Source organism: Myotis myotis, unplaced genomic scaffold, assembly GCF_014108235.1.
Source record: "Myotis myotis isolate mMyoMyo1 unplaced genomic scaffold, mMyoMyo1.p scaffold_m19_p_1, whole genome shotgun sequence".
Taxonomy (NCBI): Eukaryota; Metazoa; Chordata; class Mammalia; order Chiroptera; family Vespertilionidae; genus Myotis; species Myotis myotis.
The window spans coordinates 134192758-134209672 of NW_023416313.1; the positions used below are offsets into that span (position 1 = coordinate 134192758).

At 35.9% G+C, this 16915-nt stretch overlaps 1 protein-coding gene across 8 annotated transcripts in view; it reads right to left on the reverse strand.

The window, feature by feature from the left end:
• The window catches only part of MIPOL1 (mirror-image polydactyly 1), a 365567-nt gene that overhangs the window by 42350 nt on the left and 306302 nt on the right, over positions 1-16915 (reverse strand). For all 8 annotated transcript variants that reach the window (XM_036352921.1, XM_036352910.1, XM_036352890.1 and 5 more), the window contains one exon: positions 13741-13971. In XM_036352921.1, the coding sequence (XP_036208814.1) occupies positions 13741-13971 (231 nt within the window). The remainder of the gene's footprint in view (positions 1-13740; positions 13972-16915) is intronic.

Below are 16915 nucleotides of genomic sequence, written 5' to 3' on the forward strand. Positions count from 1 at the left end.
ACTTTGCAAAGTATTTTTATGCACATGCATTTTATTTGATCTTTGCAGCCATGTTTTGCAATAGATAGTGCAAGAATGTCAGCTCTTCCTTCCAGATGAGGAAACTGAGAAGAAACACAATTTAATGACTTGTATACACCCAGTTTATGACAGTCAAGGGTCCTGCTAGTTTACTGATATTTCTACTAGAATCAGGGGTGGGCAAACTTTTTGACTCGAGGGCCACAATGGGTTCTTAAACTGGACCGGAGGGCCGGAACAAAAGCATGGATGGAGTGTTTGTGTGAACTAATATAAATTCAAAGTAAACATCATTACATAAAAGGGTACGGTCTTTTTTTTTTTTAGTTTTATTCATTTCAAACGGGCTGGATCCGGCCCGCGGGCTGTAGTTTGACCATGGCTGTTCTAGATACTAAGTTGCCTCCCTTTTAACTTTCAATCCTAGTCTTTTAATTTATTATATAATAGTGCCACTAGCTAAAAGTATTTGGAATACAGACTTAATCATATTTGCTTCACAAATACTAGAAATATGAATGCTGTATTTTAGTTAAGTTCATATTTTAAACTTATTTTGGATAATTAAGCTTAATTTATTTGGGTTTAGCTCAAGAATTTTTCAAACTATAAAGTGCTAACTAAGTCTAATAAAACTTATTCTTGAAAAATACACCAGTTATGTAAGCATAAGTCTCAAGTTGAATACAATGAAATACCTTTTAATATATAGAAATTATGAATTTTAAAAAATCTTAGAAAATCAAATGCAAAGTAACAATAACATAATTTCAATACTGGTTTAAAGTTCAGAGGCTTCCTTTGTACTAAATAATGTTTCTGCATTCTCTGGAGAGGTAAGGGAAAAAGTTCTCTTCCAAGTATAAAATACTTTGGCCTACATTTTTAATTAGATTGATTCATCCTTGAGAATGACAACAGATACTTATCCTATCCTGTGCACTTCAAGAAAATATTAGGATAACATGAACAAATATTATAAATTGAGAGTCCTCAAATAGAAGCAATAAAGTTAACAAGAGTAACTATAAACCCTAATTTCGGTCTCTTTTCACAATGTAAACTGTTTTCCATTAAACACAGTCTGTACCTTTGTCATCTATTTTTGAAGATAAATGTCGTTTATTTTTCAAATTGAAAAATCACAAAAAGACTTTAGACCCACATGCAAAGAGTACTCTTTTTATCCTTTTCTGAGACATTGACCTGTATACTCGTTTAAAAATGAACACCACATCTTTATGTTATTAAATCTTTGTTTTGATCTATTAGTATTCACCAAAGTGCCATTTTATAAAACCTCACACTGAATAGACAAGGCTGGAGGTGACCATCTGCAGCTTTAGAGTCTGCATTTGAATTGATGAAAAGGGCTTTGTGTTTTCATTGCCAAGTTTGATTCTTCCAGTCATTAGGCATTCCCCTCAGATCCCATCAATGAAGCTGCACTCTCTTACACCCCTGTGTTAAATTCTCTTCTCCTCATGGCTTCCTTTGCCAGCTCTACTCAAGAATGACTATGGGGTTTAGCCACATTCTTCTCACAGCTGTGTTGAAAAAGAGCATCAGAAAGTCTTCTAAAACCCATATGTGTATCTGGTCAGTGCTCTGTCTTAGGGTCACCTCGCATTGTGGTGTGATTATACAGAGATTCATTCTTGTTCTTGAACTGTGCTACTTCCATCATCCCGGGAAAGATTAGGCCATCCATTCTAGTCAGTAGTAGAGAACTTCTTGAAGACTAATACAAAACATACATACCTCAGAAGGCAGACTAGTTTAATTTAAGGAAGAAGATGTTTCAAGATTTTAAATATGTTTATATGTCATTTTTACCATTATGTAGCTTGTCAAATGGCATATAGTTACATAAAGAGAAATAAAATATGCTTTCATATGCTTTGAGAATACTGTTAAATGTGGCAAAGGAAAAAGTCAAATGATGATGATATTAGAAGAACTATTAGTTTGAATGGTATATATGCTAAAGCAATAAAAAATTAATGTTTAGTAAGTTCCAAAATATTATTATGTAATATTTGGAGTCTCGTTTTTCACTTGCTTTCAGTCTTTCTACAGAAACACCTAATAAAGTAATTTTCAGTAGTATAGGTGTTTTTAAAAATTATACTTAGGTTAAGAACTGAAGAAAAAAATTATTTCTGTTGAGTTGTTGAAGAATACAGAGGTGGTCAAACACAGGTTTACAATTGTAATACAAATAAATAATACAATAATTAATAATAATACAAGGAACTTGGTGTTTCACATACTCACCACTATAAATCCACTTTTACCCACCCCTATATATAAAGGAAGAAGATGCATTTCACCTGCTACTATAAAATACAATGTCTTAGAATGACTTTTCTCCTTTAATGTAAATGATCAAGAATGATGTTTATGGCCTGGCCAGTGTGGCACAATGGCTGAGTGTCGACCTATGAACCAGGAGGTACAGGTTTGATTCCCAGTCAGGGCACATGCCCAAGTTGTGGCTTGATCCCAGTAAGGGGTGTGCAAGAGGCAGCCGGTCAGTGATTCTCTCTCACCATTGATGTTTTTTTCTCTCTCTCTCTCTTTCTCTCTCTCTCTCTCTCTCTCTCTCTCTCTCTCTCTCTCTCTCTCTCGTCTCTCCCCGTTCCTCTCTAAAATCAATAAAAAATATTTTTAAAAAGAATGAAGTTTATGAATGGACAATATTTATGATTTCACTATCAGGTAAAGTTACACTGAAATAAGCAAAAGATTCTTTCATCCTATATTCATCAATGGTTAAATGTGCACATGGGCAAATCTCTGACCAAGTGGGGAGAAATAAACATGGAGTCTTAGAATCCAAGTGAAATTTATATTTCTACTTGCTCTGGGTATAATTTAGCACCCCCCCCCCCATTATATTTTGAAAGAAAAACCTGTACCTTGTAAGGAAGTATCCATCAGATTTTAGATGAGTACAATGGGGATTTATTACATGAAAAGAAGACCCCAACTTATGTAAAAATGTAGACATTTTCTACATTAGCAGGTAGGCACATTACATTTGATCTTCTATGTATTTAAGAATAGAGAAAACAAAGAAGGAAGCTCTGAATGAGTTCTCAAGTACAATGAGGTTAAGCAACATTCAAGCAAGAATGATGGAAACTTCTAAAAATTGAATTTCTACAATAGCGTCCTTTTCCCACCTTAGTACAACAAAAGTATTCTTAAGTACACTAGTGGCTAGTGCTATTGTTACCTATCCTAGGAAGTTCAAATCACCTATATCTTATTTTTATCAATTGAAAAACTACTCTCAGGTAAGATGGGTAAGCTCGCCTATATTCACAGAAGTAGAGCTATGTAGCCTGTCAAAGGTTAAACAGTAAGAAGGCTTTTAACTGGAGCTAAGAACAGAACCAAAGAAAAGGATACTTGTTAGGTTATATAGCCACTCTAAGAAACTTACATTTCCGGGAGAACCAAGATGGCGGCATAGGTTAACGCCGGAGTTTGCTGCCTTGAACAACTACTTCAAAACTGAAACTAAAAAACGGAACGGACATGACCCAGAACCACAGGAACGCTGGCTGAATGGAAGTCCTACAACTAGGAGGAAAGAGAAACGCATATGGACACTCAGAGGAGGCGCAGTGCTGAAGTCAAATTCTGAGGTGCGGAGTGCGCGGAGCGGGCTGGCGGCGGAGGGCGCGGTTGGCGTTTTCAATAGGGAGGGAGTCCCAGACTCTGAGCTCCAGATACAGGCGAGTCTTTAGGGACCCAGACTCAAACGGGAGAAGCGCGACTGTCTGGCTTCGGTCAGAGCGAGTGCAGCTTTCTCTCCGAGGTTTGCAGCGGGTGCTGGGACTCGGAGGGGCAGAGCCCCTGGGGATGGGACTGAGAGCCGCCATAACTGCTCTCTCCGGCCCACCCTGTTGATCCTGTGCGACCCGCCCCGCCCAAGCCCTGCACAGAGGCATTTGCCGGATAGCCTCAGGCAAAGGCTAGATTAGCACCTCCCTAGAGGACAGAAGTTCTCTCACTGCTGACACAGCTGATTCTCATAGCCACTTGGCCTGGAGGTCAAACCCTCCCTGGTATTAGCTACAACAATCAAGGTTTAACTATAAGACTGCGAACAAAGACCACTAGGGAGTGCACCAAGGAAGCATAACAAAATGCGGAGACAAAGAAACAGGACAAAATTGTCAATGGAAGATATAGAGTTCAGAACCACACTTTTAAGGTCTCTCAAGAACTGTTTAGAAGCCGCCGATAAACTTAATGAGATCTACAAGAAAACTAATGAGACCCTCGATGTTATATTGGGGAACCAACTAGAAATTAAGCATACACGGACTGAAATAACAAATATTATACAGACTCCCGACAGCAGACCAGAGGAGCGCAAGAATCAAGTCAATGATTTAAAATGCGAGGAAGCAAAAAACACCCAACCGGAAAAGCAAAATGAAAAAAGAATCCAAAAATGCGAGGATAGTGTAAGGAGCCTCTGGGACAGCTTCAAGCGTACCAACATCAGAATTATAGGGGTGCCAGAAGATGAGAGAGACCAAGATATTGAAAACCTATTTGAAGAAATAATGACAGAAAACTTCCCCCATCTGGTGAAAGAAATGGACTTACAGGTCCAAGAAGCGCAGAGAACCCCAAACAAAAGGAATCCAAAGAGGACCACACCAAGACACATCATAATTAAAATGCCAAGAGCAAAAGACAAAGAGAGAATCTTAAAAACAGCAAGAGAAAGAAACTCAGTTACCTACAAGGGAATACCCATACGACTGTCAGCTGATTTCTCAACAGAAACTTTTCAGGCCAGAAGGGAGTGGCAAGAAATATTCAAAGTGATGAATACCAAGAACCTACAACCAAGATTACTTTATCCAGCAAAGCTATCATTCAGAATTGAAGGTCAGATAAAGAGCTTCACAGATAAGGAAAAGCTAAAGGAGTTCATCACCACCAAACCAGGATTATATGAAATGCTGAAAGGTATCCTTTAAGAAGAGGAAGAGGAAGAAAAAGGTAAAGATACAAATTATGAACAACAAATATGCATCTATCAACAAGTGAATCTAAGAATCAAGTGAATAAATAATCTGATGAACAGAATGAACTGGTGATTATAATAGAATCAGGGACATAGAAAGGGAATGGACTGACTATTCTTGGGGGGGAAAGGGGTGTGGGAGATGCGGGAAGAGACTGGACAAAAATCGTGCACCTATGGATGAGGACAGTGGGTGGGGAGTGAGGGCGGAGGGTGGGGCGGGAACTGGGAGGAGGGGAGTTATGGGGGGGAAAAAAGAGGAACAAATGTAATAATCTGAACAATAAAGATTTAATTAAAAAAAAAAAGAAACTTACATTTCCTATACGTGTGTGAAAATCACATCTCTGAAGTATAAAAACTCCTGTTGTATTTTTTTTAGCCTGTCAAGTTCTAGTTAAAATGTACATGACCATCATTAGGTGGATGCTATAATATCCCTAAAATAAAAGGAATTCCATTTCTGACTTATAATTACTGTAACACTGGGATCAAAAAAGCAACAAAAATTCCTGCATTTTATTTAGTTTTAAACCTAACCAGTATGGATCTCTCTCCTAATTGAGTCTTTTGTTATTTTTCTCTATTCCTCTCCATGATGCTCACTGAAACATGTTTCATCGACATTAGCAGGCAGACACATAGCCCAACTCCAGATCATCCACTGGAAGTTTCTGATGAAGAAGCAGGTTAATGTGAGAAGCCCTGTGCTAATTTAACATTTAGTCCCTACATCCATGCTGTTTGTGATTCATTCCAGAAAGTTAGCTACAAGAGGGAAGTTGTCAGGGAAAGTGCTGATTCTTAGGTCTAGAGAATCCCTTTTCTTCTGTAGCCTGGATCCTTCACTTTCCACTGCATTGCAATTTCTCAAATTCTGGGTTAGGTTCCAATTTTAGTAATTGGACATTAATCCTTCCTTGGTAAAAGGAATGAGCTAGGAAGTGAGATATTTCCTGAAGGTATAAGCCCAAATTCTTTAGTTTTTATAAAGACATGACTATAATTATATATCTATCAAATATATAATAAAAGTAGCTCTAGAGACCCACTTTATATACTCAATGGATGAGAAATGTGATCCACTATACAAATATGTAATGGAATTAAATTTTTAATAAAATACATACTAATTTGCTGGAGTACAAGACTTATATTTCCTAAGTTAAATATGTATTTAATTTAAAGATGTGTTATGATTTACAAATCTAGAATATTAGAATCTTAAAAGGATATCATTGTTCAAGAATAAAAATTAAGCATATCAGATGTTGTACATCTTAAAATGATTGCTTAAGAGTCATCTGAGTCTATCTTCCATATATAAATGATAATAAAGCTGAATCTAATTAGATATAGATTTAGAATGTGTCTTTTAAAGTTGATTGGGATGTATAATTGTACATAAATTACCACAAATAAATGAACTATTTGACTTATTATTTGCTGATGTATATTTCATATTTCAGAGCTTTTAAATCTCAAACACAATAATTTTTTGAAGAGCAATTTAAGAAGAGTTTTAAATCCTCCAATTTATTAGTAATATTAATAACTCAAAATCAATTTTCAACATTATATTAAATAGTGATTTAAACCTTCTGCTGAGTTGATAATTTATGAAACTTATTCTTTGAATCAATCAACAAGTATTTACAAAACGTTCAGACATGTCTAATATTGCCTTGCAACTTATAGTCCAACCAAGAATTTATAGGAAAAATATCACAGGTAAAGTTGGCAAGAAGCAGAATAATTTTAATGAAAAGACAATGCAATTATAAAAATTCACTGATAGCTTTCATATTAAACTTTGTAAGAATCTTTAGCACAATTATTTTTAATCATGGTTAAAATCAGATTCTGGAACCAGCAACAAAACTAAAAAGAGTTTGGTGAAGTCTCTTGATGACAATTGTAGGCTTTTCTTTTTTTAAAATAAGAATAGCAGGCTTTATTTTTCTTTTTTAAATCAAGAAACTGTGGAAATGTTCTGTTCCCGTCCCTGCACCCGGAGTCATCTACCCTGTTCTATAATTCAACCTGCAAACAGATTAAGCAGCTGAGTTTGTGGAAAGTATGTTTGCTCGGCGCTAAGAACCCTTGTGTGACACGATGGTGACTCCCCTGACACCTCGAAGAGAACTGCAGACAGTTCTTGCTCATCAGCAGGGAAACCAGACTGAGAATTCACAATTTCTTTGTAACCTCAACTTCTTCATAGAAACCAAGTATTTGGCCAAAAGACAGGAAAGACTTGTTAGCTTTACATGTTCATTTTTTTTCTATCAACACCACTCAAAAGACACAGTATGCCACAAGTTTTAAAATGAAATGTCTTTGATATTTTAATTATGCAGTTAAAAATTAACAGAATACATGCAAATCTTAAGTAACAAATTTTTTAAAAGAAAAAATTGAAAGAAAAATTAAAGAGTGGATATATTTTTCTTGAAAATTTGTTTAAAAGTGTACGATTTTTTTCTTACATATTTTTGTCCTATATATTCATTATGCAGTTACAATTTATGAGAGAATTTTAATCGTATCAGTGTAAATTTGGCCCACAGTAAAGATGATATGTGAGAAAAAATATTTTATTGTAAAACCTAGATCTCTGGTAGATATTCTGACCTTAAAAGCCTCGCTGTAAATACTATTATCTTACATAACTATGTGTAGCCTAGGCATGTTAAGTATAGTAAAATATATTTTAAAAACCCTTTAGAAAACTTTTGTGTAGGCCATAAGGAGCCTATCTGTAGATGGAAGCACAGTAAGAAAACAAAGTACAGTATAATGATAATGAACCATAGAGTTTTAAATCTCTTGTGATGATAAAAACGTCAATTAATGAATTGGTGTGTCAGTGTCCTCTTTAATAAATGAGGATGTGATCCCTGGAAAAACTAAGAGCTTTTTTTCTTAGAAAGTTCCTGTGCTCTCAACAAACTCTTTAGTTCCCTTACCTCCACATAATTCTCCCAAACCCAGGGTATCCAGGATCAGCAAAAGAGCAATCTAAAACGAAATCACAATGTGCTCTTCTTCCATAAGCATATACATTTTTTAAAAGAGACATACATAAGGAGAATAAACCAAGGGAATGTATTTTTGTTGGTGAAACATTAGGCATCATGACACCTGGGCCAAGAAGCTATTTTTGGACAATGAAGTCTGGCATTCATAATATTTTACTCTGTAAGTGACTGTTTATAAATATTGGTTGACTTATGGATACTAATTGTGCACAGTTTTCATTTCCAGGAATACTCCCATAGGTTGATAAATTAAAAAAAAAATTTGACTCTGAAAGAAAATAAAATATAAACTTAAAATTCTATTATTATTCGAGATAGTATATAGTCTCTCTCCACTATTACTGAAGATTTCAGGTCTTTTTAAATGTAATTAAACTTAATGGAAGTCAGTGGTTAGAATAGAAGCTGATCACTAGGAAGTAAGACATCCCAACTCTGAGGAGAGTGTAAGGAATGGAGGTACCAGTGAGGGGAGGGAGGTAGACATAAAGGGTCATAGTTTTCTTTTCTTCCCTTTTTTAAAATATATTTTATTGATTTTTTTACAGAGAGGAAAGGAGAGGGATAGAGAGTTAGAAACATTGATGAGAGAGAAACATCAATCAGCTGCCTCCTGCAAACTCCCTACTGGGTATGTGCCCGCAACCGAGGTACATGCCCTTGACCGGAATCGAACCTGGAACCCTTGAGTCCGCAGGCTGATGCTCTGTCCACTAAGCCAAACTGGTTAGGGTAAGAGTCATAGTTTTCAATGAAATTGGTAAGCTCATTGAAATTGGGTACTGGGTTGGAATAAAATTGTTTAAGCTAGGGCTTAAAGCAGATCATACCATATTGGAAATTTTCATATGTATTCCTGACCTAACCTGCTTTTATTTTGCTCCATCATTCTAGTACTTTATTAAATTGTTCTAGTTTGTTTGTTTATAAGTGCTTACTTTACAGCAGGCATCTGTGTGAGTATTTGGAGGAGATTGGAATAAAAAGATGAATAGGACACTATCCATGTCTTGGGAACGCTTGACAATGGGTAAATTTGCAGGGAGTGAAACAGAGAGGAAATAGATATACAAAATGATTATTACACATAGATGACTAAGGCCTTGAATAGAGGTATGGACTAAGTACTATGACCACAACAAAGAATGAAAATCTAAAGAAACATTTTAGGGGTAACATTTAGACTGGACTTTAATGAGTAACAAAAACTTGGCTAAGTGCTAAAAGTGGGGACATGTTCTAAGAAGAAGAAATAGTACATGCAGAGATATTGTGGTAGTGGTCGTGGGAGGAAATTATACTAGACAAATGGGAGAAGGCTACTGTTAGGCCTCAAATGTCATACTACGTTGTTTATACTTTAACTTTTAGGGGAGAAAGAGCCCCTGAAAAGCCTATATAATAAAGAGGTAATATGCAAATTGACCATCACTCCAACACACAAGATGGCTGCCCCCATGTGGACACAAGGTGGCTGGCAGGGGAGGGCAGTTGTGGGTGATCAGGCCAGCAGGGGAGGGCAGTTAGGGGCAACCAGGCCTGCAGGGGAGGGCAGTTGTGGGGGACAAGGCCTGCAGGGGAGGGCGGTTGAGGGGGACCAGGCCGGCAGGGGAGGGAAGTTGGGGGGGACCAGGCCAGCAGGGGAGGGCAGTTGGGGGGACCAGGCCAGCAGGGGAGGGCATTAGGAGTGACCAGGCTGACAAGGGAGGGCAGTTAGGGGCAATCGGGTCGGCAGGGGAGGGCAGTTAGGTGTCGATCAGGCTGGCAGGGGAGTGGTTAGGGGGTGATCAGGCTGGCAGGCAGAAGCAGTTAGGGGCAATCAGGCAGGCAGGCAGGCAAGCGGTTGGGACCCAGCAGTCCTGGATTGTAAGAGGGATGTCCGACTGCCTGTTTAGGCCCGATCTCACTGGAATCGGGCCTAAACAGACAGTCGGACATCCCTCGAGGGGTCCCAGATTGGAGAGGGTGCAGGCTGGGCTGAGGGACATTCTCCCCCCCCCGCCATGCATGAATTTTGTGCACCGGGCCTCTAGTCTATAATAATAAAAGTGTAATATGCTAATTAGACTGGATGTCCTTCCGGATGATCTTCCGGACAAAGCCAGGGCTGCGAGGGAAGCCCAGGTCCCAGGTGCCGGAGGGAAGCCGGTGCCGGCAGCCAGGTCAAGGAAGGCCTACTATTGCATGAATTTCATGCATCAGGCCTCTAGTTTTAAATAAGAAAGTAATATAACCTGGTTAATGTTTTAGAAAAATCAACTTTGGTGGCAGTGAGGAAGGTAAACTTGAGAGAACTACAGGCAGGTAAACTAGTTTTATGATAGTCTGGATGAGTGATGATGAGGGCCTAAATTAATGCAATTAATGTGTGAGGATGGGGTGAAGGGAATCAGGAGATGCTTAAGCAGTAGATAAAACAGAGCTTGGAAAAAAATACAAAAGACACAACAGAGATTGATGGCAAAGTGAATGCAAATGGTAAGAAAGAGTGAGGGAACAAGGACAGCGTTGAAATTGCTGAAAATCATTATCTGAGGCAGGAAATACAGGAGGGAGCTTGATTTTCTAGGGAGTAATTTTCAACAAAAATACTAGGAAAGCACAAAGAAGAGAGTGACTTTGTAGAGAAGAGGAAACTGAACTAGTCTTGCTAGTTTGATGAGTATGATGATACTAATAATGTAACTTATAGAATGTTTATAATAAAATAATGGGTACTGAACTGGGCATTTTACATGCTACCCAGTTGATTCCTCACATTAATCCTGCCTGCGAGGCCAGTATTACTGTCTGAATCTTTTAACTGAGGAACTTTTGCTTCTAGGGTTGTTGCCCCCAATCTCCCAGGAAATAAGTAGAAAAGCAGGGATTCAAACGCAGGTCTGTCTGACTAGACTGCAAAGCGTGTCGCTGTCCTCTGTGTTGCACTGAATCTCATAGGATGAGAAAATTTCTCATGGGAGAAAAGAGTAAAAGGCTCCAAACAGAGGGACCTGCATGTACAAAGGCAGTCAGTCTTGAGAAGGCAGAGCCCTCCTGCAGAAGGAGAGAGTGCGTTGTGGAGTAAGATGGTAAGAGAAGGAGGGTCTATGTAACAAGTGTTGTTCTAAAAGCATTACAGAATGATCTTATCAATGTTTTTCTCATTTCATAATTATTATTATATTTCCTTTTTTATTGAATTTATTGTGGCGACACTAGTTAAAATTTTACAGGTTCCAGATGCACAATTTTACACACATCATCTGTATACTGTATTGTGTGTCCACCACTCGAAGACAAATCTCCACTTATCCCCATTTATTATGAGGTAGGACTATTAATGTCCACATCAGAATAGTGTTTTAAAATAAAATGTAAAAGTTCACATACCTATGCATTCTGAATCGGAACCTGAGCTTTTAAACCACTATGTGATATTGCTGAAGATATATGACCATCTTTTCTTATTTTTTACTATGATCATATATTAGTTTTATAATAAAAATATAATTAGAAGTGGCCCATTGCATTTAACAGTTAGGAAATTACTGATAATCTTAAGAACAACAATTCCAGTAGAGGAACTAGGAACTAGCCATTGTGCATTGAGTAGCAGAGGAGTAAATGGGAATTAAAAAATTCAAGGTAGTGAATATAGATTAGTTATTCAAGAAATTTGGTTTTGATGGGAGAAGGTGGAAACATGAACATCTTCGCTTACATTGTAATTACTGCCTGGAATACTGGCATGTTTACAAAGGACCTTCATAAATAATTTCTAATACTATAAATTTAAGATTGGATAGAGAATACTAATACCATCTAACAAACTAATATAAATTGGTTTCCTGGAAGGTTATCCTCTTAAATCCAATAAAATAGACTGATGTGCACATTAAGTGCAGGGAAGATACACTGCCCAATTGAGGGAAATTAAAAGTGAAATAAAATGGATTGAATATGAAAAGGAAAACCTGACAAAATTTCATCTAGGTCTTATTGCTGGAAATTGGAATAAAAGATTAAACATTTAAATTAGAATTTAACACTTAATTCGTACAAATGACATAATTGTTGCACTTAAACTCCTTTAATGAATTGACACCATTCCACTAAAAAGTTTTAATCTATTGAGGTTAAATGTGAGGAATAAGGGCAATACATTTTCAAAAGATTAAATTTATTCAATTTAAAGCATTATCTGAGATGATGTTATTTCTACTTCTTGTTGTACAAAGTTATTTCTTCAAAAAATTACAATACTTGATGAGATCTAAGAAATAAAAGGTTGGTATGGTAACATTTCCAAAGATTTTTTTTTTTTTAGAAATCTAATTATTTTCTGGGAAACACTTGTAGGGAATTTTAGCTATCTATAGAAATTAAAAGATTACATATAAAGAATTGCATAAAAATGTAAAAATAATTACACTTGAAATTTGTAATTATTTGTAGACTTTAAACAAACAGAGCTAAATCAGGTCCTGTCAAAAGTTACTGATTTATATTTTACAATGAAGTGAGATCTATCTATATATCCTGGTATTCTTAGAATGGTATTGTACATTGTGAATAACTGGTATAGTTTCTGACTGAATATAAATCTAATCTTTAAATCTATAAAAAATAGAATACTATAAATCAAAAGTTTAAGGCACACTGATAGCACAGATTAACATGCATAATTCCTAATCTGTTTTAAAATGGTCTTGACTACAGATTTACCTGACCTTGGGCTAGTACTTAAAACATAATTTCAGGAGTGTTGGGGAAATGGTTGAGATGACTTATTTTCAAATAAAAAGTGGTGAGAAATAAGAAACTTTGAAATTAGCATTAATTCTTCATACTGTGAAACTAAAAAAATAAAGTTGTTACGGAAAAATGTATGTATTAGAAATTGAAGGTGATTAGGTATGTGAATGATGTAATGTTGTTAACAATCCATAAAGAAGGGCTCAGTTAAAATGACATTTCCATTACATTAAAGCTACCTTAGGAAACTCTGCTACAATGTTCAAGTCCCATAGGTTGACAAGTGACTTCCTTGTCTGGTAAATTATTTATTAACATTTTGTGGGCTATAATAAGGACTGACTTATTATGCAGCTTTATTTAAATTTTAATAAAAAATGCAAAGATCATTGACAATAAACAAATACAATTATGCACTGTGAAAAGCTGTACTGAATACTTCAGAAGAACAATACTGAAAATTAATTACACTGTACCTTATCCTGTGTGACTAGAGGTCTCAGATTACTAGGTCACAGATGATCTGGATTCAAGCAGGATTATCTTGAAGCTAAATGAGTCAAGTTGGAAATTTGACTGCCTCTTCCCCTTGCTAATAACTTTATTATCTATGAAATGATTTTAATAGTATGGCCTCCATGAACTGATGAAGATCAGATGTCAAATAAAAATGGTTTGCCCTAAACAGTAACCATGATTCCCAAGTAAATGGTTTTTGATCCCAAACGTGGATATGACAGTCAAAAAGAGTTTATTTGGCTCAATAAACTTTTGTCTTAAAGTATTAATAGCCTGAGTAATAAATAATATATTATTTAGTTGCTAAAAAGGAGTGTTTTTGTTTTGTTTCATGCTTTCGAAATAGTGCGAGGTCATTTTACTCACTTCTGAACCTTGTCATCGGCCGCCCGGGAGGCCTCCACGGCGAGCCGCAGCTCTGATTCCAGGTTCACGCGGTCTGCCAGGGCGTGCTGCAGTTGGGCAGCCAGTTCCTCATTTTGTTGCTGAGTGATGGAAACAATGTTCTCTCTATTCTTTAAAGCTTCTTCATAGGTAGTAAGGGTATGGTTAAACTGATCCTTCAGATTTTCTTCTTGGGATAAAGATTTGTGTAAACTGAGAAAATACAAAAATAGATAATTTAAACATAAATATGTAGGCTGACTGACCAATAAGCCGTCTAACAAAAATTCCTAGTTAGAAATATACATTTCTAAAAATCAATAAAGACATACTTAGATGAGTAAATGAAAATAATTTTTATATTAGAATATTATACATGATAATTATTCCATTTCTCTGCATCTAGGCTGAAAGCTACCCAGACAAATAATTATCTATGCTACCACGGCATACAAAAAGATGCTGCAAGATGTTAACTGAATTGTATCCCTGTAAATATGACATTCAATTTTCTTTAAAAGGAAGAGCAGAAAATTAAAAAAATAAAGAATCTCTAGGTTAATAAAATAGTATAATAATCTGACTGCAAATAAGTGAGAAGTGAGAGAGTGGGCATCCTCAGTTTAGTAGATCCAGGTCTATTGGGCTGAGCACTTACTGAGAATGAATGAGGTTTATACAAATACCAATCAGCCTCAGACAAAGAATTTTCTACTTGTCCTAGTTGAGATATGAATGAAGTTAAAATCATTAGTCAGACTGCACAGAAATAATATGTATCCTGATACATTTTCTTTTCATTAATGAATCTTATGTCAACTATATCCATTCATTAAGTTACAGAGAAATAGCATATAAATTAAGACTGAATGCAGAAGAAAATGCAGATAAAAAGAGAATCCTTAAATGCTAAAGGTCAAATTTTTGATATGTCATTACACCTACCACCTGAGGTTATTTTGAAATGGCACCAAGCACCTCACTCAATTAAATAAGGACATTTTGAAAATATAAATATTTAATAAGGAAAATTTAAAATCCACACAGGAGATGTTCTTTTTTATGAAATAAAATCATTTCATTATATGCATATAAAAGAAATGTCAATGGGAGACTTAAAGTAAAACAACCTAACTATATATTACAGATTGATAATGTGAAAGAAAGTAATATAATTCTTGCAGCTGCCAAAAGCTAGTCAGGGAACTTTTGGCACTGGCAGAATACCTCTTCTGATACTTTTTTGACAACTGTTCAAACTAAAGTAATTATAAACTTCTTCCTTTCGTTTAAGTAACCTTACAAGCCTTTCCAGCGTGCTCACTTTGGAGAAGGTGTCAGAGGACTTGAAACAGGGACAGTTAGCATCTAAAAGAAATCATTTCAGGATTCAAATTAGTTCTTACGAGGAAGGACTGATGCTAAACTGTGGGCAACTGATTACTACATATAAAATAAGAATGGTAAGTGTAAAGAACGATCTTTATAGATTTCACCTTATTTCACTTCTTCTCAGTTCTATCATCCCATATGTCTAAAGACACCAGTCTCCTGTCCATTTTCCTGTTCTATGCCCTTTCACACTTTCTGCATCCTTCCTATTCCAGCTTCAATTTCCGTCAGCCCACCGCCTTTGTCTATTTGAAAGACCCAAGATAGAAAGAAACTAAAAACAAACAAAACAAAAATCTTTAAAAAGACAAGTCTATTTACATTTTTAAACGTTTAAAACATTATCATTTGTATTTTAATTGTTAATTATATTTTAAATTACATAAAGTGTACAAAGTTAAAGTATTCAGCTTGACAAAATGTAAAGAACAAAACACAGAACAAAACACAAGAAGGTTGGCTCCCAGTGTTCCCTCCCAGCAGATTGCCCTCCCCCAATGTAATCACCAGTCTGACCTCTATTAAGATTAGCATTGCCTGTTTCTGAACTTTTTGTCTGTCTTTTTTTTTTTTTCTTAACACAGGTTTTCTGAGATTCCTCCTGTGGTTGAATATAGTTTATTTTTACTGCTATAAATTATTCTGTTCTATAAATATCCAACAATTTACTTAATGATTTCACTATTGTTGCTATTAACATTCATGTACATGTCTTTTGATGGACCTAAGTACTCATTCCCCCCCCCCCCCCACAACTTTATTGAGCTATAACTGATATCAGTACTTATTTCTGGAAAAGAATCTATCCATAGGGTGTGTAGTACGTTTATATTTAGTAGATGCTGCATACAGTTTCCCAAAGTGGTCATAGCAATTTACACTCTTCCCAGCGAAGTAGAAGTTCCAGTTGTTCAAACATGCTCCCTTAGCGTGGCATTGCAGTCCTTTTAACTTCAGCCATTCTAATAGGGCTGCAATGACATTTCATTCTCTTAATGTTGTCTTGTGATGAAAGTAAATTCTTAATTTACTGAAGTCCAATTTATAATTGTTTCCTTACTGGCAGTGCTTCTTGTGTCCTACTTAAAAAACTTTAGCCTACCCCATTCCTTTATATTTTAATATCACATACATAATCTCACTTAGAGCTCACAATGGGCTGTCAGGGAATTCTGCATTTGTGTATGGTATCTAAATCATTATTCAATATACTCTAACCAATTAAATATTAAGAATCCATAATTCAGTTTTCAAAATCTCATCATTAAGATCATGGTGTCCCGACTTAATTCCCTAATTATTCATCACCTCCTACTCTTCTATCATTTAATCTTTCTTTTTTTTTGGTCAAATTTATACCTGATTTTGCTCTCAGATGAACCTGTGACTTTAATGCTCAAAAAGCTACTCATCATTTAAAATTCCTTGGAAATGTTTAAATTCCCATCCAGGCTTTCACAAATAGAAACAGTTGCTTCTATTTGTGTAAGCTTTTAAGAAATAAATTAAATAATGCCACTTAAAATTCTGCAATAGCATCATATTGCATTCAGGATAAATCTCAAAAAATGAAAACAATTACTATTTTAACTTGCTAAACCTCATAACCTATGAGAAGTCCTGTCCAAATTATTATTTTTTTACTGACAATAAGTTGAAATAGAGGCAAGTAATTTAATTAACCTCACACGCCTAGCAGAGCTAGAATCTGAACCCACAGCCTTTATCCCTGGGCAGGACCACTCCTCGCTACTTGCCATGAGCT